The sequence below is a fragment of the Hypomesus nipponensis genome, chromosome 22 (genome assembly GCF_054491055.1).
Source record: "Hypomesus nipponensis isolate SF chromosome 22, ASM5449105v1, whole genome shotgun sequence".
NCBI classification, from domain to species: Eukaryota; Metazoa; Chordata; class Actinopteri; order Osmeriformes; family Osmeridae; genus Hypomesus; species Hypomesus nipponensis.
Window position 1 is genome coordinate 7,395,851 of NC_140382.1, and position 19,150 is coordinate 7,415,000.

Here is a 19,150-nt window from a genome sequence, read left to right on the forward strand (position 1 = left end):
TCTTTCCATCAGAAGCTCTGTGTACCATCCTTCCTTAACACATCCATGGAGAGAAACACCAGCCCCCCATAACGAATCTACTGTACATGAACTCATACAAAGTATACGTAAATAGCCCATGTGATAACAGCCCTGCAGTACACTGACCAATGAGAAGCGTAGTTTACTCTTACAGTATTTCATTCCCAGTTGGTCCCCGAGCCGGCCGTGCCGATGAGTCAGCCATGCCAGTGATGCTGCACTGCCCTCTGCTGCCTGAAGAGAGATGCTGCACCATGGACATTACAAGCTGCTGGTGGTCCACTTCCTGCTCTGGGTCAACTGTATAGTCTCTCAGAACCGTAACCAAAACCATGACCGTAACCCCAACTTCATGGGTTCAGTAGGGAGAGTGCATGTGTGACTGTGTGTGTGTACTTGCGTGTGTGAGTGTGTTTGTTGTGGTACAGTGGAACAGCTGTCTGTGAGTGTGTAAATAAACACCAAGACACAGTTTAAACATGCCCTGCAGCATTGCTTTGCAAGACACGCCAACCACCTTAACTTACACCCCTGTGTATGTGCGTTGCTAAAGGCTTTCTGTGTGTATGTTCATGGGTTGCTAGGTGTGGAAAGGGTTGAATATCTGACTTGGAGGTGTGTCACGCACACGCACATACACACATGCATGAATGCATGCACGCACATGCCCACAATGCAGTGTGAGCAGGTGAGTAATATCATGTTACAGTCACCTCCCTGGTTTCCAAAACTGGCGGCAGGTTTTCACCAATCATTAACTCCTGGAGTCGGCTCTCCTCTCCTCTGCTCTGGTCTGACTTACTCTGCTCTCGTCTGCCATGGTCTGGTAACCATGTTTTGCTTTTATCCTCTCTCCTGGGATCGACACTATTCTAGTATGCTATAATTGTCTCTACTGTGCTCTGCTCTCTTCTGTGCCAGTCCACTCTGGTCTGGTCCACTCTGCTCTCTTTTGCTTTGGTCTTCTCTGCTTTGCTTTCTACTGCTCTGGTCTGTCATCTGCGTATGTGACATGGACTCTGGACCTGTCTTCACACACAGGGGAACAACTAGATGAGCACACACTTACACACACACACCGGCACACTAACACACACACACCGGCACACTAACACACACTAATTCACTAACATCCAACCTAACACAGACACACACACACGTACACACACTTACACACACACACCAACACACACACAAAGGATCCTGGGACTCAACTGCAAAGGATCCCTGGAACCAGGAGGACTTCCACAAACAACAGCAACAAGAACAGGTCAGTCACTCGAATGGACTCTGTGTGTTAACAGAGACGTTTTCCAAAAGACAGAAGAGTACCGGAACGTTCCTACTGACACACACACCCGCACACATGTTCACGCACATTCATACACAGAGTCAGTGGCAGTTGAAATGTGTTGGTAGCCCAGAGAACCATGGAGAGACCATGTGTTGTGGTCATGGAGCGTGTCTTCATCTCTGCTGGTGTCCTGTGGTGTCACTGGAAATGGCGTTCTCTCACGGTACATCTGGCCAGGAGAACTGTCTCTACTGTTAGTTCTGTTAGTTCAATCATGTTGACTGTGGCTTTTCAGTATACACACATGTTTCTCTACTATAGTGTTGACTCTGCACTCTGCCTATTTCTCTTTCACTCTCTGTCTCTGTCTCTCTCTCTCTGGCTTTCTCTCTCTCACACACACACACACACACACACACACACACACACACACACACCGACAAACACAAGCAGACACATCTACATTTACAGCATGGATAGGCACAAATGTCCTTTCCGCTGTGAATTTGACAGTCTCTAAGTCCACACAGGTTGAGGCAGGACATGACACTAAAGACTATAGACTGACTCCTTTAACCTGGGTGAGCAGATTCGAGCACACCCTAAAAAACCTCAGTACACACTAGCATGCTACACAGCACACTAAGTCACAGTTTGAGGTGTCCTCATGTCCTCTGGAGGGGAGGGTAAAGAGGGTTTGAACATGAAGTACATGTGTTAAACTTAGGGGAACAAACCTGCTGCATTGTCCTTGGCTTATGGACTTTCCCCTTGACATATAGACACACACACATATAGACACACACACACACGCACATCAAGTGTGACAGCTAGAGGGTTGGGAGAATACTTGAGATTCCCCAATAGGAGGAGAACAGGCTGGGACAGAGCATGAGAGAGACAGAGAGAGAGAGAGAGAGAGAGAGAGAGAGAGAGAGAGAGAGAGAGAGAGAGAGAGAGAGAGAGAGACAGAGAGAGAGAGAGAGAGAGAGAGAGAGAGAGAGAGAGAGAGAGAGAGAGAGAGAGAGAGAGAGAGAGAGAGAGAGAGAGAGAGAGAGAGAGAGAGAGAGAGAGAGAGAGAGAGAGAAAGAGAAAGAGAAAGAGAAAGAGAAAGAGACAATGAGGAGGTAGAAACAAGCACATAACTCAGGTCAGTCACTGTTGCCAAAGGTAACCTTCTTGTTATGTTCGTAAACTGGCTGGTGGAATTTGGTTACATTGGTAAATCAGGTTTTATTACACATAATACACTCTTCGAGATGTGTTTTGTATTAATAATACGCTGTTCATCAAAAATAAAATACAAATATATAAAATACTCTTAGTGAAATAAATGTTCTCCTTTCCCATTGTGTTTATTGAGTGACAGAATAAGGCCTTGACTTAAAAACTATATCTACATCTATATATATATCTATATCTATATATATATATCTATATCTATATATATATATATATATATATATATATATATATATATATATATATATATATATGTTATTTTCTCCAAAAGATTGACCATAGCACGAGCATAAAGTTTATTGGCGCACAACACAATGAGGCTGGAAACGCAGCAGAGAAACCCAACAGGGTCTCATTAGAGCGGGTTTGGCCTTTCATGTTCTACAGGTGCCAGGTTCTTTTATTATGGAGTTCTGATGGTGTGTGTGGTGTCTGTCTGCAGGTGTATGTGGTGGCTGCAGGTGCATGACAGTGAAGGCTGAGGATGAAGCCTGGAGACCAGCACCTGGCGGTAGCGGTTGGAGATGGCAGGAAGATCTCGAGAGCAGAGTTCCTGTCTTTACTTGACACGTACAACTGCTTCCTGAAGGACAAGACTCAGCTGCACCTCCACTACCACCTGGTAGGAGGGGGGGGGGGCTGACCACCAAAAGGGAGGGCCTGAATCCTGACTGCCAAAACACTGTCTGAACCATGCGCTTATGTTCCTTGATCTGCTGCTGTCCTTCCTCCAAAACACGCACTATTTGTTTGTCGTTTTTTGGACGAAGACCTCTGCTAATTGAATGAAATGTAAACGCGGAGAAGGGAACAGGGGGAGGAGAGGGAGGAGGGGGGTGAGGGAGAAGGGAACAGGGGGAGGAGAGGGAGGAGGGGGGGTGAGTGAGAAGGGAACAGGGGGAGGAGAGGGAGGAGGGGGGGTGAGTGAGAAGGGAAGGGAAGGGAGGAAGAGGCAGCGAGGTTCACCGTCTCGTCTGTGTGGGGCAGGTTCGAAGAGAGGAGGGGGCGAGGAATGGACGAGCAGGCCAGGAGAGGAGCAGAGAGGAGGAGGTCGTGATGGAGGGCATCCTGCCTATATCCTGGGGCGTACGGAGTCCCATTAGGCTCAAAATGCAGGATGATAAACAAAGTCTGGCCACACCTGGCCCTGCCAGTCCAATCAGCCCACTGGAAGCAAAAAGGTCACCCTCAATATTTCCAATATCCTGCACATTGTCACATTCAGTCATGACTAAACTCAACAACTTACTTCCTGGTGCTGTGCTGTGTGTGTGTACAGGGGAATGACCAGGTGGGGAGAGTTTGATAACCTTCATCACATTGATGAGATAGAGGAGACCAATCAGGAGGCAGATGTGGAGAGCAAAAACCACTGTACTGGTTAGAACACACGGAATACCCCATTTAAGTCCTGTTTGTATGTCTGTCGGCCTGTCTGTCTGCCTGATTGGCTGTTCGTCTGTTTGTCTGTCTGTCTGTCTGTCTGTGTGTCTGTGTGTCTGTCTGTCTGTTTGCCTGTCTGTCTGTCCACTAACCCTCTCCATGGCTCCTTTCAGGCCCCCGGCTGTATGAGAGCACCACCCTCATGAGTCCCTCCAGAATGCGGGCAGCGGCCCTGGAAGAGGAGCAGACCAACCTCATACGCTGTATGAGCGATGCTTCATTGGTCAAGAGGAGGAGGGGGAGGAGCCGAACGTCTGAGGAGAAGGAGAGGAACAGACAGCATCGCTTCTCCATCAACGGACACTTCTACAATTATAAGGTGGGGGGGGGGAAGAAGGATGACAAGGAGTGGGAGAAATGGGATGAGGAATAGGAGGAGCTGGAGGAGATTAGGAGTATGTATCTATCGAGTCACACAAACTATATCTCTATTCCTCGCCATCTCTCCACCCATCTTTCTGTCCCTCCATCTTTCCACCCCTCTCTCCCTAGACCTCCATATTCACTCCATCCTATGGGACTTCCACTAATGTACAGATCAACAGCACTATGACAACACAGCAGGTCATAGGTCAGCTGTTGCACAAGTTCAAGGTGAGAAATAGACACACACACACAGACATACACACACATTCCTGCATACCTTTCTGACCTATGCATGTGTCTGTGTGTCATGTAGATAGAGAACGACCCTCAGGAGTTTGCCCTCTACTGTGTCCATCAGAGTGGAGGTATGTCTATTCTTATTTCTCACTCTCTTTCTCTCTCTATGTTTCCCCCTTTCGTTAAGTCGCGCAAAGAGATGTTTGTGTGTGTTGTGTGCACGTGTGTGTGGTTGTCTTACTGTGTGTGTGTGTCACGTGTGTGTGTGTGTGTGTACGTGTGTGTCCTCCAGAGAAGAGGCGCCTGGGGGAGGGAGAGCACCCCCTGTGGGAGCGCATGCTGCAGGGCCCCTCGGATGATATCATGAGGATGTTTCTGATGGACAGAGACGAAGAGGAAGTCAGCAACGACGTACGTCTCAGGCCCCGCCCACCCCTGCTCTGATAGGTCCAATGATTATGTTGTCAGAGACTAATCCAACAAGTTTTGAAGTTGCAAAGAAAGATCTGTTCATTCGAACGATGGACCCTTCAGGCACATGATGACTGTTGATGGAGGGTGACACTGTCCTAACAGCGGTTTGGTTGTGTCCAGGTAGCCCAGTATCTGAACCTGGAGCTGCCTCTGTTGGAGGGTATACTGCAGAAGCTGGAGGAGGAGGAGGGCCGAGAGGTCCAGAGGGTCACCAACAAGTAAGTCACCATGGTTCTACTGCATGGACACACACATGTACACACACAGACGCAAACACACTCGACAAACACACACATACACACACACACACACACACACACACACACAGACAGATACACGATGAACACTCACAGTAAAGCTAATTTACTAGCCTATGTGTGTGACATGTGCCTCATCTGTCTGCCACTGTGTGCCTGTGTGTGTGTCCCTGTGTGTGTGTGTGTCCTAGGTATCACCAGCAGCAGAGACTCCTGTCTCAGTGTCTAACCACAAAAATCCCGCCCAACATAGAGACCAGCGTGTGATTGACCGACCTGACCAGTCTACAGACAGGTGACCACAGACTTCCTGACCAGACTAGACAGGTGACCACAGACACACAAGAATGGACTACAGACACAGCCAGGCAGGCCACAGATACAAGGACATACTTGGAACAACAGACGGCTCAATTTCTTCAGGAAAGCAATGTAATTATCTTCGGAAACAGATATTTGAGATGCAGGAAGTCATAGAGATGTAAATGATCACAGTGTAAATATAACTATTATTTTGATGCATCAAATACATGTTGTTCTAATCCCTCTGTAAATATAAACGTGATTCATTAAACATTTTGTTTTTTTACTGAAGATTGTGTTGTCATAGGCAGTGAGTATGTTGTTGCCTGTGTGTGTGTGTGTGTGTGTGTGTGTGACTGTTCCAGTCTGTGTTTAGCCTAGAGGGCTGTTTCCCTCATTCAGAAGCATGTATTTGGGGCCGTTGCTAAGTGCTGGGTACTGATGGAAATTTGTCATAATGCCTGAAAAAAATATTGAAAATAAATGTTTGGTTTACAAGGGAGGGTGCTCCAACATGTCTTTGTGAGTAATTGCAGGGAGCTTTGGATAGAGAAACAACCTAGACACACAACCCACACAGCATTCTCTCTCTTTCTCTCTGTCGTTTTATTCTAACTCTGAACTTCCTACTTACAATACCTACAATAGGAGAAGTGGATTGGATCAGGATTGTTAATGTATCGTCACATAAAAACAATTCATATACAAATAAATAGTATGTATCTAGTCAGACACTTTTATTTTCTAAAATCACAACAAAACAAGAATCACAACAAGAAACAAAAACTCTCAGATAAAATGAGATTGTTCTAAAGTCAGGGTCGCTATGAAAGTCAGCGAGGATGAGGCTGGTCCTGACTGGAGAGGGTCTCTGCAGCCGTGGTGGGGCTGGTTGAAGGACCATGCTCCTGCAAGCAGGTTTGGATTCCTCAGACGGCGGGCTGCTTGTAGCAGGAGGAGCTGATGACCTCGTGTGTGTTTGTGCGGGGGTCAAACCTCACCTCAAACTTACAGGTCAGACGCTGAAACACACACACACACACACGTCATGTTGCGTGTCTCATAATTAACTAATAAATAACATAAACCAAACACATATACGCATGTAAAAATGTAGACAGATACCATACTTCTGGACATTTGTGATTCATTCTGCAAGTGTGTCTAGTACTGTCTGACTCAGCAGTTACACAGAGAGACACTGTTAACATTTCCACTGCTGAAACCACCAGAACCAGCAGGGCATACACACACACACACACACACACAAATCAGGCCAGGGGAACACACCCAAACACACATCAGGCCAGGGGAACACACAGAACTGCTGCCATTCTTAGCTGACATCAGCTCACGTAAATGAACATTGGGTAGCTTATGATAGGGTGTGTCCTGTTCGTTCACAAACTGTTCCAGAAACACAGGCTGAAGGCTACAGTACACTCACATCAATGCACTGCATGTCCATGTGTGTGAGAGCTAAAGGAACTCAGCTAAAAAGGTACCAACCTTCCTGGCCAGCACGCAGGACTCCATGTCTGTCATCTCAGTCTTCAGACACTTGGTCTTCCCCACCGTAGCTTGGATCCTATAGTTGATCTTATTGGTCACCTGCACACCACAGAGACTGACTGTCAGGGACAGACACACAGCACCTACACAGTCACCCCCCTCCCGCCCCACCCCGGTCACACTCTGTACGTACACAACAACACACTCACACACACCCCCACACACACATGGAGTCCGACCTGTGTCTCAGCGGACGTGACGTTGATGAGTTTGAAGTACTTCCTGGCTTTAGACTTCTTGTTGAAGTCCTCCATGGCACTCCTCACTGCCTCCTGGACCTCCTCACTGTCTGCACTCCTCTCGAACCAGCCCCCTAGCAGCTGGACCTGCCCTACACACACACACACACAGTTTCAATACAGTAGTACCTTGTCTACACAATACACATACAAACCAGGACCAGGACTATAGAACCAGGACTAGGAAAGGAAACCCAGCAATGCCTGTACAACAACAACAACAACAACAGCATAACAGCCCAGCCCATCCAGGGTGTGTGAGTCAGAACCCTGAGTCTGCAGAACGTTCTGGAAGAGTGAACCCAGCCAGCTGCAGCTGCATGCCCAGGTCAACATGTGAGCTCAGCAGACAGCTTCGCCACAGGACATGACTCATGTCTATGAGAGGCATGTTGAGGTTTCAGAGAGGCTGTCTGTGTGGCACAGGTTATAATACAGGCTGAATCTGCCAGCCTAATATTGTTGACATCAAAACCATGTAAATTAATCTTCAAAGGCTCCCATCTTTGATGTTCTGAAACACCCTCTCATGTAGCTCCAGTTGGGGCTGTTCATTTACATTCCCCAGTTAAAGAGACAAGCCTGGTTTGTTCAAATGAATGTATGATTAGAGTATTGGCCATAAGAGTGCTTCATACGCTTCAAACAATTCATGAGAAACAAAATGTGGAGGGTTATTCCACTTAACTCACTTTCATAAGATCACACAGTGCAATTTTGCAGACTCCAACACACCAGAGTTCCAGTTATCACAGACTCCAACACACCAGAGCTCCAGTTATCACAGACTCCAACACACCAGAGTTCCAGTTATCACAGACTACAACACACCAGAGCTCCAGTTATCACAGAATCCAACACACCAGAGTTCCAGTTATCACAGACTCCAACACACCAGAGCTCCAGTTATCACAGACTCCAACACACCAGAGTTCCAGTTATCACAGACTCCAACACACCAGAGTTCCAGTTATCACAGACTCCAACAGACCAGTGCTCCTAGCAGCTCAGGTACTTACTGACGGAGACAAGTTCTTCCTCCACAGGCTGCTCTGCGTGGCCCAGTTGGAGGGCAGAGATGAGAGAGAGCAGGAGGACGAGCAGGGGAACCATGGTTGTGATGAGAGACCACCGGACTTGGGATCCTGACACAGCCGACCAGAACCACACCCAAAGCAGACCTCTGGAGCCGACTGGAAGATGGAGAGGAGACTCGACTGTTACAGAGCCTGAGAGAGAATGAGTGAGAGATGGAGAGAGAGAGAGGGAGGGAGGGAGGGTTGCTAATGCTGTATTAGATAGGGAGGGACTGAGAGATGATGAGAGAGAGAGTAAGAGAAAAGGGAGGGAGTTCTGTATTTAAGCTCTGGAATGTTTAACCGGTCAGTTAAGTCCACACCCTTCCTGGCAATGACGCCACTTAGCACACAGATCAGTGGCGTTTCGTGCCTATGTGTTTGTGTGTATTATGTGTGTGGGCATGTGAGTATTATGTGAGTGGGGGCGTGCCTGGGTGTGTGGGTGGGTGTTTTCTCTGTGTATGTGAGCACTGGTCCTTTCTGTGCCTTTCTGTGAGTTAGACTCATCCAGTGTCACTAGCTCTGAGTCAGGCTGCTGTGGAGGTTGAGCAGGTCCCCCGACCGGGAGCCCAGCCACTCAGAGCCATCTCGATCAGCTGGTCAACACAGATGGGGCCAGCCCTATTGTTGCTAAAACAGTACTGCTGAGTAGTACTATTGGGTGTAGGTGTATTGTTTTGGTGTTTTCTGTGCAGAGAATACAGTACCTACGTGCAGCTTTGGTCCCCCCCCGCCCCCCGTCCCCAGGACTGACCTAAGAGCCAGTAGTACAGCAGCTATGTCAGAGACATGTCACCTGTCCATCTGTCTGTCCCTTGTCTCTGCCCACCCACCTACCCACCTACTAGATCATTCCAAGCCCCCCCCCCCCTCCCCACACACAAACACCTCATCTCCACCACACCCTCCCACATACACAAAGTTCCTGTCCCCGTATCCCACCACTAATTCCTCCAAGCTCATTGCTTTTGTTCTGACCTGACCCCAGTAATCTCTCAGCAGACATAATGCTGTCTTCCTCACCCAACACGACATCAAACTGGATATAGCATCAGCATCTCATTAGCGCACCCTATTAAAATACGCACGCAATCTACTTGATTTCGTAGTAAAAAAATATTGTATTCATTTATAATATACCCAGTGATGTAAAGTCACCAATCATACAGACAATTTACATGTTGGGTACTCCATGGAGTAGCTCTGTGTCTACTCTGGAGTCACACATTAGCAAGACGAGATCTAAACATTATTTTTAATGAATAAAATAAAATAAACTTACGGTTTCAAATAGGCTCTGTATGTTTTAAACTTCTGTTTTCAAAAAACTTTGTCAGCAGGAGTAGCCTACACTTCTATTATAAGTACACTTATATTTCTTATTTATACTGGAATTTTTGAAAGAGTGGTCTTCTTTTTAACCAAACGCCACATAGTGATGTTAACATAATGTTCCACCTAAGAACACAAATCTTTAATGTTTTCTTACCTGGAACGAGATGAGACGTATTTTCTGATGGTATGCTTGACAAAAGAGTCCTCTTCGTAAACCAAGTGCTCTGTGATTGGATAGTAATCCTCTGTAAGACGTTGAATGATAACTATGGTTCCCAATGAAAACCGGCCATTGTGCACAGGGGCTGGGCGTTTCTTGTGTTGACGTTGGACCATTATACACGACAGCTGACAGCTAGAGTTGAAACAAACACAGAATGGGGTGAGTATCGTTATATTATGCTCGACTTAGGCTACACATTAATTTATCCTGCTGTTAAATGACGGGGTTTGAACGTAGCTAGTATACATCTGTATTTGGGAATTAAATCGAATGAATGTTTTCGCCTTTACTTGCACTTACCCAGCTAGCTAGAGGCTAACGATGTTAGCACTTTTGACATTGCCATGACAGCACACTAGTCTCCGCCTACACAAAGCAGTAGGAGATGAGTGCTCGGTAGACGGCTGGTGATCCAATATAGATTCTTTCGATGAATAGAGTTGTTAATGTTCGTTAATTGGCTAACTTGATAGCCTTCAATTACTAATAATATTTGAAAGAGCTTAACACTTGCACTGTTCTGCTCCTTTTATATCACTGGTGCAGCTGGTGGTAGTAGCAGCTAGCTAGCATCCTCTCATCCTGGTTTTAGTTGGGTACCTGCCTAGCTAGCTACCTCCTATTAGCCACAGCACACCACTGCATGTTATATAGCTGGATTGCTGTCACTCCATACTAACTAGCTAGCTTCCATAATACAGGCCCATGGATAATACAGTAGCCGTCTAAAGCAGCTAGCTAGTTGCTCCCCTCCCTAGAGAGCCCCCACTGGCCCCAGTGGCACACACTGCAGAGTCAGAGGAGCTAATTAGTTATTATGAGCCTGGCCTATATTATTATCAGAGAGATAGAAATATGGGAGAGAAAGAGACATATTTGCATGTTCTACATCATTCTTGCAACATCCATCTATCCAGCAGTAGGACGAGGAAGTAATAATTAGAGCAATATCTAACTTCCCAAAGTGTATGAGAGGAAAAGAGGAGGGGTTCTCTCTCTCTGTGTGTGTGTGTGTGTGTGTGAGAGAGAGAGAGAGAGAGAGAGAGAGAGAGAGAGAGAGAGGGAGAGAGGGAGAGAGGGAGGGAGGGAGGGAGAGGGAGAGGGAGAAGGAGAAGGGGGGCTGTAATAGTGTGTCCACTTCTCTCCCTGACCCCCAGTAGCCCCCATTGGTCCTGCTGACAGCCTATGGGAGAAGACCTCGGCCATGCAAGGGTTCTACTCCAAACTCGACTCCTCCCCTCAAGGGGGAGGGGGCATGTCCATGCCTCTCAGCCTCGCCGTGGAGACGGAGAAGGCCCAGGCCCTGCTCCAGACCTTCAGCTCTGCCTCCGTGCTGGCGTCCGCAGGTCTCGGCCTGTTCTGTGTGCTGGCAGACCACGTCCTGGTCCAGCTCCAGCAGCACCTGTGGCTCCGGGCCCTGCTGGACAACGGGGTCCACGGCCTGGTCGGGCTCTGGTCTTGGGCCATTGTGATTGGATTGCGGAAAAGGAGCGACCTGTATGAGGTTCTGCTGGCCGGGCTCCTGGCCTCGGCCATAGACCTGGACCACTTCTACATGGCAGGGTCTCTGTCCCTCAAGGTAGGGTACCCTGGCTCCTCCAATTTCTCTCTCTTTTAGACTTTTTTTTCTCTCCAATTTTCTTACTCTTTTTTTTTCTCTCTCTGTCTTTCTCTCGCTCTCAGGCAGCGGTCAGCCTCCCCCAGCGGCCCCCGCTGCACTGCTCCAGCCTCATCCCTGTGCTGTGCCTCTCCCTGAGGCTGCTCATGTGGCTGGGGAGGCTGAAGGACTCCTGGTGTTCCCTGCCCTGGATGCTGCTCATCGCCATGGCGTCCCATCACATCAGGGACGGCACCCGCCACGGCCTCTGGGTCTACCCTTTCGGACACACGGCGCCCATCTCCTATTGGCTGTACGTGTGCACCACCGCCACCCTGCCTCACCTGTGCTCCGTCCTCATGTACCTGACCGGGACCAGGGACGTGATCTCCACCAAGCACGGGGTCGCCATCGACGTCTGACCCCATCACCTCTCACCGGGACCACTGATGTGATCTCCAAGCACGCGTTCGCCAAATGACCTCTGACCCCCTGACGGACACCAGAGACTCTTATTATCCCACAATGCCTCACTCATCTCTGTGAAATACTGGTCGCAGCCTACGGCTCCACTGAGACTTAAACCCCAAATCTTCCACTACCTACCTACCTATCTCTCTCTCTCTCTCTCTCTCTCTCGTGTCCCCTCTTCTCTACCTCCACTTCTCTGTGTATGCTCTACTTTCTCGGTTCCTATATCTTTGTCTTTCTTGACCAGGCTAGGAGTCGGTCTCCTGCCTGTGCGTCTGTCAGTCAGTGATGTGGTGACAAGGTGGATTTTTACTGTTGGAAACATCTCTATGAATAACATATTTCTTATAGTAATGTACAGGGTGTGTGTGTGTGTGTATGTGTGTATGTGTGTGTGTGTGCTTGTGAGTGCCAAGCTGACACCATCATTCTATGATTCCATGTATGTAAATTAGAGCTTTCCCAAACCACCTTCAAGTGGGGCTGCTTGTTGTTAGTGGAGACAGTAGCTGATGTAGTTCACATTAGATAAGTCACTTCTTCACACTGTCTCCAAGTTAGACTAGGAGCACTAGAACCATCAACAACACCTTTACATTCAATGTTATGTTCAATATTCTTTGTGACTCCTGATGATTTTAACCTTCATCGCATTTTTTACTTTTGACTAGCCAACTTTTGATCATGTTTGAAGTTACTGCATTTGGGAGAGGGGTTTGCAGGCTTCCAGTTTGTCCACCAGGGGACATCATGGAGTCACATTCTCTCAGTTTACACAGAACTGGGCTTTCCAATCTGGGTTCGAAAGAAATACCCTTTTCCTACCTAGCTGTTGGTGTTACTGATGTGGTTAAGCTTAAGAACGGACTAACTAGGCTATTCAAACCAGTCAAACTAAGTTTGAGTTGGAGAGCAGAGCTGGTTTGGAGTGTAAAACCACAGAAGGGCAGCAGTCCAAGAACGGGGTTGTAGGTAAACTGAGAGCCGGGTGCATAAACCCCACAGTTTCAGCGAATCTCCTTTACATGTGAGCTCACTCTGCACACACCAAACTTCTATTGTACTACTGCTGCTGACAATTACTAATGTGTCTTTAATTAATGTAACATGTTGAATTTTGCACATTTTATTTAATGCATTGTGTTGGTTTGGAATATTATTTATTGACTTTCTATTTGTTATGTTAGCCGTCCAGTTATTTCAGATTGGTTTGAGTTCTGTGTGATTTAGGGGAGACTGGGTTGTTGGAAACAAGTGTTCTTTTTAAGAATTAATATGAACATAAACTGATCCTGTGTTTGTGTGGTTTATTGTGTTTTAACCACCAGAAAACATGTGTGCACACACATCACAATCATGCAGTTATTCACACATCCAGATGGATAACATTACTGACCTTGAACTGCTCATGACAGGAAATGATTCTCTGCTCAGTCAGGAAAAGGAGATTCAAATTTAGGAGGGTGGGGTTAGGGGTCATTGACTGCGAGACATTCTGTGGAGTTTTTCCAGTGAACTGGGGTTGGAAAGAGGTTAGAAGAGGAAAGGGGAAGGGGGAGATGGGGGATCTTGTGATGTAACTTCCTGGTTTTCTTTCCGAAACCAAGGTCCAGCTGGCTTGGCTGAGTGGTCAGCAGATCAGCTTGGTCCATAGCAGTAAACTACAGTTTCTCAGCTATTTGAATTTCCTCAATACCTTTAATCAATACAAAGTGTGTGACAACACAAAAACCAAGAGAGTGATACAAAATTTATTTCACAGAAGTACAAACGTGTAAAGTATGAAAACAGCTTATTGTATTATCGTACATGTGAAGCAAAATAAACTGTACAAATCTGTATTGGACGTGTAAAGATACATCATAACGACTGGCAAATCAGATGCTGGTGTTGCCATTACTCAGGCTACAGTGAACAAGAAAGAAACGTCCCAATGAATAAATGGTGACTGTCACTGCGCAGGCCTGGGTTGGTGGGCAATACAGTCATTTCATACTGCCGTTTGGTGGACTGGCCACAGAAATAAACTGAATATTGCTTGAAAAAATCATTTTTTGAGACCTCCTTTCAAGTTCAGATTGAGAATGCAGAGATTTGAGATTCCGAAGATGATCGAGCCTTAAATGCAGTCAGTTGTCTCACAAGGTGCTTGGTGGAACGAGCAGACAGAACAGACCTCTCCTCGAACTGTGGAGGACGTTTGGATGAAGATTCTTTATTGCTAAACTAAAGTATCTGGGATTGTCAAACTGCAGGGTCATTTGGCATGGGGCTCTAGAATGAGTCACTCAGATCAACAGGTTTTGTCCTTCATGAAATCTGAAAACGGTCTCTGTGTTTCTCGCATACCAACGGAACCTACCAATTTAAACAACACAGTCACACCGAAAAACCAAGATAAATCTAATCAACTCCAACTGCCACCACACCACATTACCCAGAACCCCTCATTTCAGAAACAACCGTAGTAACCATAAACCACAGCCACACTACTTTTTTACCTTGCAAACTCATTTTGGTATCACTATCTTCGGACGGCAGCGCCACTCTTGCCAGAACTACTGCTGCAGATGTGTCCTCACGCTGAAATGCTCCAAAAGATTCATAACTTGTGAGACAGCCTTTGCCTGTTTGAAATCAGTGTATGTGGAACTGATATTGGCTTCTGTTCCTCCCCCTTGCTCTGAGCACCAATGAGAATGCCATTTTCCACGTCAGTTGCTGGCCAGACGAGCAAAACAGCGAGCTATTCAGGGGGACGGAGACGGGTACGCCATCTTAAGATGCCAGTGCTCGAGGGTTGTTGTGGGACTGAAACAGTCGGATGAACAGTCACATGTTTCTGAGAGACACGATTGCTGCCATGTCGCTTTCACTGAGAAGATGAACCGGCCTGACTCCGTAGCTGGAGGTAGATCATCAGGTGAAGCATACCCTCATGGGGAAGGGTTAGCAGTGTGTGTGGGGAGGTGGGGGGGGGGGCGGCGGGTTGTGGGGAAGGCTAGCTAGCTAACAACACAGCTTCACGACTGGGGAGCACACACTCACACACACACACAACACACAACCTGAATACACGTCTTCTCTGAAACAACGATAAGAAACATGAAAAACCTTTCTCTGTGATGGGTTAACATACAACGATTACTACAGGAAAAAGCTTCCAGAGTTCATGCATATACTGGCTGGAGAGGACGATAAAGTAGACAGACCTCACTGCCAGTCTGGCGGGACGCACCATGACGATGGCACGACTGTGTTGAAACAGACCATAATATCCTCTGTCCAGCTCCAGTGTCTCATCCCCGTAGTCGTGGGTCTGAGAACTGTAGGATTTGGGGAGGATTCTTAAGGTGGAATGAGGGAGGAGGGTGGAGGGCTAGGTCAGGGATAGTGCAACCTATAAAGGTAAGGAAGAGAAGGAGAAAGAGAAGGAGAAAAAGAAGGAGAAAGAGAAGGAGAAAGAGAAGGAGAAAGAGAGGGAGGAAGGGAAAGTCACAGGAGGGCTGGAAACCACTTATATAATCAGTTCCACGTTCTCCCATCCCCTTTGTCATGTGATGGGTGTAAGCAGCCAATAGCAGGAGTTGTACTTCCACAACTAGCTGAAGTGACCAATAATGCCCTTCGATGCTGCCTGCTCTCAGCCAACCGGTAGGCCTGGCTGGCTGTACAGCATTCCAACAGTCACAACAGGAATATAAACAACGGAGAGAAAGTTCTCTTCCGGGAACTCACACACAGAACCGAACTGTGAGAGAACCAGACCATAGCTGGGTTCAGGGGCTGGCAGTTATCTAGAACATAACGGCCTTGTTTCTGATTGGGTGGGCCACATCCAGTCCAAATGCAGCTGTGAGGTTTGGGGTTCAGTCATGTGACCCCAGAGAGCAGCTAGTCCAAAGAAGCGGCTTGACCAAACACGCTTCAGATGGTTTGTGGGTCACTGCGTGTGGAGGCTCCAGGTGCATTGTGGGTTGTGTGATGTGGCTGGCACGCCCTGCGACTGGGGTGTCTTCCTGTTCTGTATGACCCACAAGGGCTGAGGAGGAGGATAAGAGAGGAGAGTTGAGAGGGAGGAGAGGCATGAAAGACAGGCTGTCAGAGAGACAGGCTGTCAGAGAGACAGACTGACAGAGAGACAGACTGACAGAGAGACAAACTAACAGGCCAACGCAGGACCACAATAGCCAGTCTCTGGTTCCAGCTGCAGTTCTGGGGTCTGTGTCTGACTCACCTTAGACTGGCATTGACTTCAACTTCACCATGGAGGTCACTTCCTGTTTGGTCCCTTGTTCCCGCCTTCTCTGCCTCACCCTTGATTGACAGCAGAACAAGAGGAGAAATGAAGATGAGTTCTTCCATATCCTAAAGTGTATGTGTGTGTGTGTGCCTATGTGTGCAGAAGCTTCTCACCACGTCAGGACGAAGAGAAAGGTCACAGTGACCAAGATGAAGGCAGCAAACAACGCCATGAGGATGACCAGGCCCACACCAACATCATCATCCTCAGGTCCTGGGTTTGGGCGGGGGTGGAAGGAGAGAGAGAGACCGAGTCAGCGAGAGAGAGAGAGAAACAGAGAACACAGAGAGAGAGAGAGAGAGAGAGAGAGAGAGAGAGAGAGAGAGAGAGAGAGAGAGAGAGGAGAGAGAGAGAGAGGTAGAGAGGGACACAGAGAGGGAGAGAGACACCGAGTCAGCAAGAGAGAGAGAGAGAGAGAGAAAGACAGAGACAGAGATAGATCAGTGTATTCTGTGTGTCTGTGATTATCTCTGTGGAGCTGATGATGTTTTTTTCTTGTTTGTGAAGTTTAATGACTCCCAGGAGAAACCTAATCTAAAACTGTTTATTACAGCCTTCACACAAACACTTACATCAATCACATGGGGTTGTATCTGCATGTGTGTATTGTATGTGTGTGTAATGTGTGTGTGTGTGTGTGTGACCAAAGTGCACGTGTCTTACTGGGAGACTTGGAGCTCTCAGTGGAGGTTTTGGTGTCAGGATCATCTGGATCATCAGTAGGAAATGGAAACATGTCATCAAACTCCTTTGGCTCTGGGCTGGGATCTGACACACACACACACACACACACACACATTTATATATTGTGCCACAATGAAAACACAGTCCTTTCTAAAAGCGATTCAAAGATATCCTGTGGTTATGCGTGTGTACTGTATGTGTGTGTGTGTGTGTGTGTGTGTGTGCAGCGCCTGACCTGTCCAGGGCCAGGCCAGTTGCAGGGGGCTCCATCCACTCCATTGGCTGTTCAACTCCACCGTGTCACGGGCTCGAACCTGCAGCTCATGGGCATGGCCTTCCAGGGCGTCGGTTATCACCAGGGGGCTGAGCATACCCTCCAACTGAGGGGGTGGACAGTGGAGAGGGAGACACAGTTACTTGGGAGAGAGGGGCCAAAAAGAGAGGTGGAGGAAGACGTCGAAGAGATGAAGAGGAGGACACACACGCACACACACACAGGCCCTGGCAGGACAGGTACGTACAGTGGACCAATACTTGGAGCCGAGGGGTCGGTACTGCAGCTGGAAGGAGAGGGGGAAGCGCACTGCGTCTTGGTGCCATGAGGACGGGTAGAGCCAGCTCACATTCAGCTTCCTGGGAGAGCCCGGCACCCCCTCCGCCCACAAGCCCTCCGGGGGGTCCGGTTTCACTGGAACAAAAGGGGGAGGGGACGGGGGGGAGGTCTTTATTAGGGGACGCTTCAAGTGCAAACAAGTTGAGAACGATTCTCAGCCAATGACAAAACCAGACAGACAGATGACTGGACGGACAGACAGACAGCTGCTTACAGAGCTTGTCGAACTGGATGTTTACGAGGGTGGTCTCGGTGCCCAGGGCATTGGCCTGGGTGATGTTCAACTTATGAAAACGCTGATATATGGGCGGCATTTCGATGACACAGCACTGGAGGGAGGGGTCAATCACACACGGACTCACAACGCTCCGCCCCCTGCCGGGCAGAAAGGAAGAAGGTTCACTGTCTGACACCCAGGGGACTGCCAAAGGAGGTGAGGAGGGGTAGTTGGAGGTGAGGGTAGGAGGGGTTGTAAGTGATGGTCGTTGGAGGGTAGTATGGGCGGTTAGTGATGTGTGTAGGAGGGTAGAAGGGGTAGGTAGAGGTGGGGGTAGGAGGGGTTGTTGGTGATGGGGGTTGGAGGGTAAGAATGGGTAGTTAGAGGTGGGGGTAAGGGGATGGGGATGAGGGGTAAAAAGCATCGCCCCTTGTCTTACCTGTAGGAGGCATAGTACTGGGAAGGTAGGTTGCTCTTCACTGGCTCCACCCATGAACATATAACCAGGCTATGATTGGGCATTTGACAGGAAACACTTAGCTTCTCTGGAGGATCTGGGAAATAGAGTGTACAAATTAGGGCTTGAGGCTGGTTACTTGAGTGTGTACAAACTACTGTGCTGTGTCGAGTTCTTCCTTTGTTTTATAAAACGCACATACACACACACACACACACACACCTCCCTGTAGAGGGGTTTGCCCCTCTGCAGCGCTCCACATCAGGAAGCTGTTCTGATGAGATCCCTTCCTGTCCAGAGTATTGTTCCTAGGCAGAAGATTAGCCTCCAACTTCCTGTCTCACCAGTGGACTTCCTTTTTGCATGTTGGACTTCCTGTCATTCTGCCAGTGTGTCTGTACTTTCTCTGTCTAACACTGGACTAATAGATATGAACTACATACCATTTTAATATTAACAGTTATTGGCTATTGGAAGTCCACATATCGATTACATCATTTTAAGTCCAGAGCCGTACTCCTGTATGGTGCATTGGAATGGGTCGTTTTGTTCATGTAAACATTAATAGCTTCCTGTAGTAGCAGGCTACAGCAGTGAGGCTCCACCAAACATAGTTTAGCTTTGTTTTAGACACATACAAAGCTGTATATACTGAAGTTTGGAAAAATAATCAAGTATATTCAAATGTCAGAAACAATGCCCCCAACTCTTGTATCAAGATCT

The 19,150-nt window shown here is 47.8% G+C and overlaps 4 protein-coding genes across 10 annotated transcripts in view; 2 read left to right on the forward strand and 2 right to left on the reverse strand.

Annotated features, from left to right (window-relative positions):
- Nucleotides 1-775: 775 nt before the first annotated feature.
- Nucleotides 776-6,137, forward strand: rassf6 (Ras association domain family member 6). Of its 5 annotated transcripts, none has more exons than XM_084686714.1 (10): nt 986-1,291; nt 3,000-3,179; nt 3,545-3,738; nt 3,837-3,931; nt 4,114-4,319; nt 4,493-4,594; nt 4,680-4,731; nt 4,896-5,014; nt 5,198-5,295; nt 5,526-6,137. In XM_084686714.1, the coding sequence occupies exons 2-10, from the start codon at nt 3,042-3,044 to the stop codon at nt 5,599-5,601; spliced, it is 1,080 nt and encodes a 359-aa protein (XP_084542840.1). In that variant the 5' UTR covers nt 986-1,291; nt 3,000-3,041; the 3' UTR covers nt 5,602-6,137. The 5 variants fall into 5 exon arrangements, with proteins under 5 accessions (XP_084542843.1, XP_084542842.1, XP_084542841.1 ...); XM_084686713.1 differs by having other exon boundaries at nt 988-1,291; nt 3,837-3,937; XM_084686715.1 differs by lacking the exon at nt 5,526-6,137 and having other exon boundaries at nt 956-1,291; nt 3,837-3,937; nt 5,202-5,295.
- A 213-nt stretch (nt 6,138-6,350) lies between these two features.
- LOC146236227 (cystatin-C) lies at nt 6,351-10,155 on the reverse strand. The gene is made up of 5 exons (XM_084686720.1): nt 10,017-10,155; nt 8,468-8,641; nt 7,389-7,540; nt 7,147-7,248; nt 6,351-6,659 (listed from the first exon to the last, which is right to left on the reverse strand). Exons 2-5 carry the CDS (start codon nt 8,559-8,561, stop codon nt 6,567-6,569), a joined length of 441 nt encoding a protein of 146 aa, XP_084542846.1. The 5' UTR covers nt 8,562-8,641; nt 10,017-10,155; the 3' UTR covers nt 6,351-6,566.
- On the forward strand, nt 10,105-13,443 carry tmem267 (transmembrane protein 267). 2 transcript variants are annotated; one of them, XM_084686718.1, is made up of 3 exons: nt 10,105-10,244; nt 11,243-11,664; nt 11,769-13,443. In XM_084686718.1, exons 2-3 carry the CDS (start codon nt 11,290-11,292, stop codon nt 12,102-12,104), a joined length of 711 nt encoding a protein of 236 aa, XP_084542844.1. In that variant the 5' UTR covers nt 10,105-10,244; nt 11,243-11,289; the 3' UTR covers nt 12,105-13,443. The 2 variants fall into 2 exon arrangements, with proteins under 2 accessions (XP_084542844.1, XP_084542845.1); XM_084686719.1 differs by having other exon boundaries at nt 10,120-10,244; nt 11,246-11,664.
- A 443-nt stretch (nt 13,444-13,886) lies between these two features.
- Nucleotides 13,887-19,150, reverse strand: part of il11ra (interleukin 11 receptor subunit alpha) — a 17,499-nt gene continuing 12,235 nt past the window's right edge. Inside the window, exons 5-13 of one of the 2 annotated variants that reach the window (XR_014740912.1) lie at nt 18,410-18,524; nt 17,968-18,128; nt 17,662-17,828; nt 17,376-17,520; nt 17,120-17,224; nt 16,570-16,669; nt 16,391-16,470; nt 15,892-16,195; nt 13,887-15,553 (exon numbers count right to left, since the gene is read on the reverse strand). Coding sequence is in view for 1 of the 2 variants with exons in the window: in XM_084686712.1 (XP_084542838.1) it covers nt 16,392-16,470; nt 16,570-16,669; nt 17,120-17,224; nt 17,376-17,520; nt 17,662-17,828; nt 17,968-18,128; nt 18,410-18,524 (872 nt within the window). In the remaining variant the exon portion in view is untranslated. Of the gene's footprint in view, nt 16,196-16,390; nt 16,471-16,569; nt 16,670-17,119; nt 17,225-17,375; nt 17,521-17,661; nt 17,829-17,967; nt 18,129-18,409; nt 18,525-19,150 lie in introns of both variants that reach the window. The other variant, XM_084686712.1, reaches the window with a different exon arrangement.